Source organism: Eutrema salsugineum, unplaced genomic scaffold, assembly GCF_000478725.1.
Source record: "Eutrema salsugineum unplaced genomic scaffold, Eutsalg1_0 scaffold_8, whole genome shotgun sequence".
Classification (NCBI taxonomy): domain Eukaryota; kingdom Viridiplantae; phylum Streptophyta; class Magnoliopsida; order Brassicales; family Brassicaceae; genus Eutrema; species Eutrema salsugineum.
This window is the reverse complement of record NW_006256414.1, coordinates 7,549,990-7,559,560: the sequence shown is the minus strand read 5'-3', so window position 1 is coordinate 7,559,560 and position 9,571 is coordinate 7,549,990. Positions and strand designations below refer to the sequence as shown.

General features: G+C 32.4%; 1 protein-coding gene across 1 annotated transcript; it reads right to left on the bottom strand.

The window, feature by feature from the left end:
- Positions 1 to 1,115: 1,115 nt before the first annotated feature.
- Positions 1,116 to 5,604, bottom strand: LOC18010079 (TIR domain-containing protein). The gene is made up of 2 exons (XM_006392328.2): positions 5,135 to 5,604; positions 1,116 to 1,209 (listed from the first exon to the last, which is right to left on the bottom strand). Exons 1-2 carry the CDS (start codon positions 5,602 to 5,604, stop codon positions 1,116 to 1,118), a joined length of 564 nt encoding a protein of 187 aa, XP_006392390.2.
- Positions 5,605 to 9,571: the final 3,967 nt, after the last annotated feature.

The following is a 9,571-nucleotide window of genomic DNA, read 5'->3' as shown; positions in this document are numbered from 1 at the left end:
AATAGTAATATATATATATATATATATGATATATAATATAGTTAAAAATTAATAAAATGATAGTTATTAGCACAATTTCACAAAACATTTGGTGACAAATTAACACTAAAAATAAAAACAAAAACAAACATGAAGATTAATAGTTTAATACGATAGATGTTTAACATGAATTACGATAATCATAAAATTAATCTAAAATTAACCAAAAGACAAATCTTACTAATAACGAAAGTGAAGTAATAGAAACAAATCATCTATACCTATCTCTATCACCATTATCTTCGGTTTTTACGGCGGCATAGAGAAATCTTCATCAAATCTTTTTTTTTTCAAAAATATTTATATAATTTAGTCAATATTATATATAACTAAAAAAAATGTTAATCAGAATGTCAAAATATACCATCATATAAAGATTCTTTTAAAATCAAACTTTTGGAATTTGTTCAAAATTTATTTTAAACCACCACTCACCGGTGTGACCACTAACTGGTTTGCTAGTTTATCGAGTTTTTGCCGGTTTTTAACGAGTTTTTATGCAGCCGATATTAGCATTAAATTCGAACCGGATTCTCCAGCGAGTCAATATCTGGTCCATGGGTCCGAGTTGGGTTTAAAAACATTGCCCAAAATTTTGTTAGATATTTGTTAATATAATCAATAAAATACATCATTAATGACTTCAGCACACGGACTAGAATAGATCAAGGACAAATCAGTTAGACTTCTGGCAAAACATAGGATGATAATAAATAATAATCAAAGGTTACCCTGACTTGTCTCAAGAATGCGCTGAATCTTGAATAATTAATGAATTTTTCAACTGGATGAGGTGAAACAGATAACCCATACACCAAGCAGTACCGAGAATCATATGGGATCGGGTTTTCGATATCTGGTCACTTCTCCGTGCCATTCTTCTCCATATTTAATCAAAAACTAGCTCCTTTTTCATGTTCTTCACTTCTTTGTTTACTTACATTAGTCTCACACAAGCTATGATCAAACTTGCCAGTGTAGCCCCCTCAGTAGAACTTCCTGGTTTTGCTCGTTTCGCAGTAGGGGGCAGTTCATAGAGATTACTCATTATCTGCCATCCCTTTCATAAGAAAGATCTATATGATGTAATCTTTCATCTCTTCTCTTGGGATTCTGCTTCGTACTCTCTCCAGCTCCTCAATAATTTCTTTGATGAAATCCGCCTCTGAGCTGAGGATTGGAATGACAAAGAAAACCAAATAATTAGGCACAGTCGAAATGCCAATTGAACAAGGGGAGAACGGATTTCATTTGTATCTAACACTAGAAAAAGAAAGTATTATGTATCCTAATTTTACATTGTTTGCCTACTAATTAACCTCCTCTGAAGATATATCAATTCAAAACGAGCACCAACATATGCGAGAAAAAAAAAAATAGGCAGATGATAATCAACAATATAAAAGATCAAGATTATCACAAGCGGTCTCATATTTAAAATCTCCTTATTTATGATAGATGTAGAGGAATGGCAATAAATGTAGAATAATATTCATGGTGGCATGATCTGGAAGGAGAGAAAATGCTTAAGAAACTAATTAAATCCATATATTTCGGAGTCAACTGCAAGTTTTCCTAATTTAAAAACATGGTAGGCAACTAGGGATAAACAATTAGACTTATCATATTTTATACCCAAAAGAATTTTATCTTCCTATTATTATTATTATTATTATTATTATTATTATTATTATTATTATTATTATTATTATTATTATTATTATTATTATTATTATTATTATTATTATTATTATTATTATTATTATTCTATTATTATTATTATTATTATTATTATTATTATTATCATTATTATTATTATTATCATTTTATTATTATTATTATTATTATTATTATTATTATTATTATTATTATTATTATTATTATTATTGGCGTCATGATGAACGGAAAATGATTGTTTGTGTAATATATTATTCAATTCTAACAAATATTAAATTGAATATAAAAGAATAAAATAAAAAAATTTATATTGAGATATGTTTTCTTGAGAAACAGAGGATCTTTCTGTTAGTTATAATTAAGTTTGGTCGAAAATATCATTTGATAATTGAGTTTAATATGTTAAATTAAATGATGTGTGTGAAATAGTGTGTTTTAGAGACGTGTCTATTAAGTAAAAGTAGTTATTTATATTAAGAGTCATAAGTGAAGAGTTACAACTCTTGTTGTTTGTGTTGTTTCACAGACTCTGTTTCACGTTTATATATAAAGACGATGTCTTTGTATTGACAATAACAGTTTTTAATTAATAAAGTTTCAGTTTGTGTTCTTCTTTGTTAACTCAAAAGAGTTATATCTCTCATATTCTGTTTTAACAGAAAGTCTAACTTGGTATCAGAGGCCTGCTGATCCAAGGGCCAGTTCAAATTCAAGCAAAAACAAAAACAGAAACGATGGAGACGACATCTCATCAAATAATTCCAATATTTTATGGCGAAAATTACGATTTATGGAGAATAAAAATGAAGACAATTCTGAAGACAAAGAAATTGTGGGAAGTAGTGGAGAATGGTGTTCCAAAAGAATCAGGGAATGATGATTCAAGAGAGCGAAGACAAGCCGTAAAGGAAACATCATTAAAGGATTTGACGGCACTGCAAATTCTGCAAACTATCGTGACAGATCAGATGTTCTCCCGCATAGAACCAGCACAAACATCAAAGGAGGCTTGGGATTCTCTGCAAACTGAATTTGAAGGAACTCTTCAAGTTTGATTAATCAAACTCCAATCGCTGAGAAGAGAGTATGAAAATTTGAAGAAGAATGACAGTGATAACATCAAGGTTTTCACGGGAAAATTAATTGATTTGGGAAATCAATTGAGAGTCCATGGAGTAGAGAAAACGTATTATCAAATCGTTCAAAAGATACTCATCTCTCTTCTAGAAAAGTTCGATAGTATCATTGCCGTACTGGAGCAAATAAAGGATTTAAAAACTTTGGCCATGTCAGAGTTGATCGGTACGCTTCACGATATGAGAGTTCGACTGAAGGAGCATTCTATGGAAAAAAGAAACGTGAAGACAAGCAGGCCGAGAAATGGTGTGGCGTTTGCAAACGTAACAATCACAACGAGAGTAATTGTTGGAAGAAGGAGAACAAAGGTGTTCTTTCACCAAAAGGTTGTAAACAATGAGAGAAAGTGTTTCGTGTGTAACAACCCGGGACATCTTGCAAAGAACTGCAAACTTAGAAAGACCGAGAGTGCGGATCTTAATATTGAAGAACAGAAGATGACTCAGAAGATGAAGGTCACATGCTGTTTAGTTCAGTTGAAGAAGAAACATCATCAAAAGTAGATGATGAAACATGGTTAGTTGACAGTGGATGCACTAACCATATGACCGAGGAAGTTAAATACTTCATCATTCTTGATCGAAGCATAAAGGTTCCGATCAAAGTGGGTAATGGTCAACATGTAATGACGGCAGAAAAAGGAAACATCCAAGTGATGACAAGCCAAGGAGAGAAGATCATCAAAGTTCTAGTGCCGGGTTTAGCAAGAAATCTATTGAGTGTATCTCAAATGATATCAAAAGGAAACATAGTATTATTTGAAGACAATAGATGCCTCATCAACGATCCTCAAGGAAGACAGATTCTAAACATTAAAATGAAGCATAAGAGTTTTCCACTCAGATGGAGTAACTTAGATGCAAGTACCTTACTTGCAAGTGAAGAAGAAGCTGCAGTTTCACAGGAAAAGATGGAGCAAACGGTTGATGCAATTGACTTGAATGTTGATCCATTGGAGAACTAAGGAGGACGTTTGGAGTAAGACCAAAACTCAATTAAGGAGGAGTATTAGTTATAATTGAGTTTGGTCAAAATATCATTTGATAATTAAGGTTAGTATGTTAAGTCAAAAGGTATGTGTGAAAAGGTGTGTTTTAGAGCCGTGTCTATTAAGTAAAAATAGTTATTTATATTAAGAGTCATAAGTGAAGAGTTACAACTCTTGTTGTTTGTATTGTTTCACGAACTCTGTTTCACGTCTATATAAAGAGGATGTCTTTGTATTGACAAACACAATTTCAATTAATAAAGTTTTAGTTTGTGTTCTTCTTTGTTTACTCAAAAGAGTTCTGTCTCTCATATTCTGTTTTAACAAAAAGTCTAACACTTCCTTCGTCTGGTCCTGGACCTGGAGCTTGTAATGTTCACCGCAAATGCCGGTAAGCTCCATTTCAATATATCTATTTTCATTCGGCTTTGTATACTTTTATAAATATACAAATCTGTCACCAAATATACAAATCTGTCACCATATACATTGGTCTTATCCTGGTTGCCACTTTGGGTTGACATTCAATCCGAATCCAGACGGGAATTCTAAATCCAAGAGAAAATCAGACAGAACGGAGTAAAGCTCTGCATTCTCTGTTAAATGAGTTTCTCTGTTGTTTCTTGATATTTGATTGTTACTTCTGATCCAATTAAACTTTTATTTGAAAGACAATTATGGCCGCTGACTTTCATTATATAGAAAAATTGGGTACAGAAATATTAATATATAAAAGAAAAAGGTTAAGAATCTGAAAAATATCCCATCCAGGATCGATCCAACATTTTTGCTTTGCTTCATTTAACTCGGTTTACTAAAAATGACCTCTTAAGAAAAAAAAAAGGTTAGTAAGAATGACTTCTACCATATATATTTCTAATTAGCTGCCTCTCTTAAAATTAGTATGAGCTCGTTATAATATATAAAAATAAATAAGAACCAGTCTTGTTTAAGTGTGACTGTATGAGATTTGTTTCTTTCGTTTGAATAGGTTTTCTCTCTATAGGACCATCAGAGATTATGTAAACTGAAACAAATATACTGAATATCTTAAAGCCAAGTAAGTAGACTATTTTGTTTAGTTTAGTTTTTATTTTTATTTTTTGTTAATACGTAGAAATTTGTGAAGGTTTTAGAATTAAAGATTTTGGGTTTACAGGTGTTTGGGATTTAGGGGTTATTCGTTACTGTTTAGAGGCCGCGTGTTTTCACGTTAACCTTTTCTTTCTTGACTCACAAGTCACAAGAAATAAATTTGTATATGTATATGTATATGCAGATCAAGTAGAGTACCTCTTGTCACATAACTTCAAGCCCATCTTGTTGGAGACAGACTCCAAAGCTTCCTTCCAGTTCTTGATCTCCTCACCACTTGAAGTCATTGCCAGCTTCCAGAAGTTTCGACCAAACTCTCCCTTCTGGCGCCTCACATCATCTACTCTCACCTTGTAGAAGATTGGAACCACTTTTAGTTGATTATTGTATGCAAGCCTGTTCATCTCTGCCAGTTCGTTTAAGCACCATCGAGACTGTGCATATCTTTTGGAGAAGATTGCTAATGCAATATGTGACTCACCGATCCTTTTGAAGAGGTGTTTTAGGTCTTTTCCCTTTTGTTCGTCTCTGTCAATGAAGAAATTTATCCCGCGACGTTCAAGGGCAGCAGCTAGGCGGCTGAGGAAGCCATGGCGAATTTCCTCTCCTCGGAAATTGACGAACAGTTGATTCAGCGGACGCTGGATCATCCGAGAGAAGGCCACCATCACTTTTTTTGTTTATAGAGAAGCAAGAGAAAACTTGAAACCGTAATTGTTTGTATGTATGAAGTAATAAGTTGTTTGATTTGACTCGAAGTTAGTATGTTCTTGTAATATATTTATAGGCGGGGCCATAGCCTTGGTGTTTTGTCTTTTTTAGATTCATTAAACAGCAAACTATATATTAGATAATTACCCTTCTCTCTAAAAAAAAAACTATATATTAGATAAATATTTGGTTGAACTAGAAAATATCCACTTTCGTGTGGAACTAGTACGCTATTAGGTATACGGTTTATGTATATGGCTATATTCCTTTTATTTTTCATTCTATGGCTACATACATACATAGAGTTTTGTTGATTAATAATGATATTAATTCTAGCAACAAACAAAAATATTAATCATAATGGTTGTTGAGATGACCCAGAGGCACAAGAAAATTTTGAAACTTAAATAAACAAATATAAATAGGACTTAAAATGATTTTAAAAAAGAACAAAGAGAAGAGTGAAAGAGACATGAGATTAATGAAGGAATGATGAGAAAGTCAATACACAGAATGATTCTACGTGCGTTGGTAGTTTGTTTACTAATGAAAACTTCTTGTCGGAAACCCTCTGTTTTGCTTACTAATAAAAACTTCTTGATATTTAAACTCTATTGGCTTTTGAAACTCACACATGGCAAATTTCAAAGTTTAAAACTGACCTAGTCGAGTCAATATATTGTCGGATCTGTAGTTTGATCACTTGGATAAAGTCTGTCTATATATTGGTCGGTTTGATAACGTCAATCTTTCACTTCCAGTGTATTATGCGATCACTTTCTGTTCACCACGTCTCATCAACAAAGACAAAACGCACAATAACTGAATCACATAAATACATAACTAAAGATAAACATAAAGCGAAACCAAAATCGCTCCCATTATTGACAGAGATGATCTGATAAGACATTCCATATTGATTTTTTCTTCTCCACCGGATATTCTAAGAAATATTTACACAGGATGACACTTTCTTAGTTATAAGCTACACGTTTTGACACTTTCAAATGAAGTGGCACTTTATTATGTCTTCAAATGAAGTGGCACTTTATTATGTCTTCTACACCTGAAATAATAATACTACCCTCTAGCTTAAATTTGTCACAAATAAATCGGTTATAATATTTTCACTAAACCAGACCTCTATTCTACAAACTGAGTTATTATAACCGAATTTTTTAAAGATAGTGCCCTTAAAGATAAAAAGAAAAAAAAAAGAACAAGGCAACTCTCTCTCTTCTTCTCAGATTTCTCTCGATATTCTTCTTCTTCATTTCAGTGTTCTCTTGCTATTCGATCTCAACCATCTTTTTCTTCTTCTTCTTCATTTCAGTGTTCTGTAGTAGCTTGGATTTAGAAAGTTTCGGAAAAGATTCATCCAATTCGAAATCAAGGTTTGTTGCTCCAAACTGGTCTCAAAGATTTGATGGGATAATCAAATATTGAAGATTGGTTTCTTAATTCTGTTTTTTATAGAAGATTTCATAATTCTGATTTTATTTTATTTCTTAATTCTGGTTCAAAATAGATTTGGAAGTGAGAGATAATGTGACGATATAACTAATCTTTACAATTTTTTGTTGTTTTCAGAAATTTTACTTATTCATTCTCAGATCTGTTTCTCATTGACTAGCATCTTGTCCATATCATTTTGTATACAAACACAATTTTCATTTGTTCTAGCCCATTTGTCCTTAATTTGGTGGATAGAAATTATATGTAAAAAACATGTGGATGTGGTATGTAAAAAAATATCCATATGGACGTGATATGTAAAAAACACGTCCATATGGACGTGATCTAAAACCCGACCTTGGACGTGTTAATGTGTATTCAGTCTGATGCATTTCATTGTGGACGTCTCCACGTGGGTATATCCACGTGTTCTTGTGTACTAAATGTTTTTGGAAAGTCACTAAGCAAGCACCGGCGAAATTTGATTTTTTTTCCACCTGCGCTGGTCATTAACTTTCAAGAATCACCATTTTCAGTTTTAGACTTGTTCATGTGTACTAAACAAGATTAATTTTAATATGGATGCATTATGTGTACAATCAGTTTGTTGTTACCAAAAAATCAACAACTAAAAACATCAAGCAATAAAGAATTTACCTTTCTATAGAATACGGATGATCTATGACTAGATGGATTGTACAATATTGATATGATCGCATCCTCTTCATTGGGTTTTGTCCACGTGGATAAGTCCATCATAAAACTATCGTTTGCTAAATATATAAAGAATAAAAAAGTGAGTTGCATTGACTTTTCTAAATTAATTACCAGCCATGGCTAGACCATAAGAATGTCTTGAACTCATTTAAATGGTTAATTATTATAAGCGTTGGATTTTTTTGTGTCCAAATGGGTGGATAGCCATGTATCCAAGACGATTTATCCACACAAATTTATCCAAATTGCATTATTTACACAAAATTATCTAAAATACATTAAATAATCATGATGACATGAAAATATGTAAATGGATCAAAGATAGGTGTAGATCGAGCATTAAAGAATACAAAATACTATGTTTTTGGTGGACATATACATGGCAAATAAACTCTTTGATTCTGAACAAAGATATTCAAAATCATCAAGCTCGTGTACCTATCAATATATGAGAGTAATTTCCATTGTCTCTGATAGGGAAAATCTTTCATTCATGAACATATACATGACAAATAAATTTTTGTTAAAGTAAGTTAACTTAAATCATGTTCATCCTAAATGCTATGATGTTATATTTTTGTCCAAAAATTATGTTAAATTATCAGTTACCTCAATGGATTTGACCATATTAAGTTTCAAGTACTTACAGTTCATATATGGTCATATATACTGCATATATCCTTTCATCATATTCGATAAGTATACACAAAAGATGGATGTGTAAACACTCTTAAGATTACCAAATTGTTCGGACAAACAAATGTCCACTAAAATTTGCCGGTAAATGATATTGATGTCAAATTATTCTTGTCAAGACATCTATCGGCCAACGTAATAGAGCTTTCCGGCATTGTTATAAGAACAGCTACTCCGGAATCGTTATACTACTATGTTTTACGGCGTCGTTCAGACATGTCCACTAAATTACCCAGGTAACTGATATTGTCGAGAATTTAACCCTGTAAAAACACATATCGGCTGACGTAATTGATTTGTTCCGGCGTCGTTAAAAAACAGCTACCCCAACATCCAAACTAAGGGGCAGATGCGTGCAGCTACCCCAGCCAAGGAAAAAACGGTAAAAGTCGTCTTCTGGCGAATAGAAAATGAAAGAACGGACAAAGAACTCTGTTTCTCGAATATTTTTCTGGTCGGTGGATGCAGAAAAAGACACCGACAAAGATAGAAAAAATTGCTGCCAACATGATAGGTTAACCGTATTTTAGTTCGGTTAACCAACTTAAATTGAACCGGATCTGAATTCAATATAATGGAAGGAAGGACAAAAATGAGGTTTCACGTATGTAAACTTTAAAAAGTGCCATCAGATTTGAAAGTGTCAAATTCTGTAATTAGGAACTCAACGAGTGCCATTTTGTGTAACCAACTCATATTCTAATGGTTTTCTTAGGAATGGAATAAATCATTTATGACTAACCAAAATGTTAGTCATCTCATGATCTCTAAAAAGTTGATAAGAAATTATATAATAATATTACGAGTGGGTTTAATAAATTTGCTTTATTTCCCTACACCCCCCTACACCTTTTGCTTCCCTTCCCAATAATATACAAGAAACTTGTTCATCAAGTATTCTGTCTTGTTTCATTTGTACGTTTTTTAATTGACCATTTAAGTAGTGACATAAGGCAACATTGCAGAAAGTAATATGAGCATCTGACCTTACAGGACAGTTTTTAATCTTATACTCCGTCTTTCGTCTGTTTTCAAATAATACCCCTTCCGAAACGT

Excerpts from the sequence above, each read along its gene's own strand:
- LOC18010079 (XM_006392328.2), bottom strand. The coding sequence starts at position 5,604 with ATGGTGGCCTTCTCTCGGATGATCCAGCGTCCGCTGAATCAACTGTTC. Across the intron at positions 1,210-5,134 it reads TTGAAGTTATGTGACAAGAG|CTCAGAGGCGGATTTCATCA; the intron begins GTACTCTACTTG and ends TCCAATCCTCAG.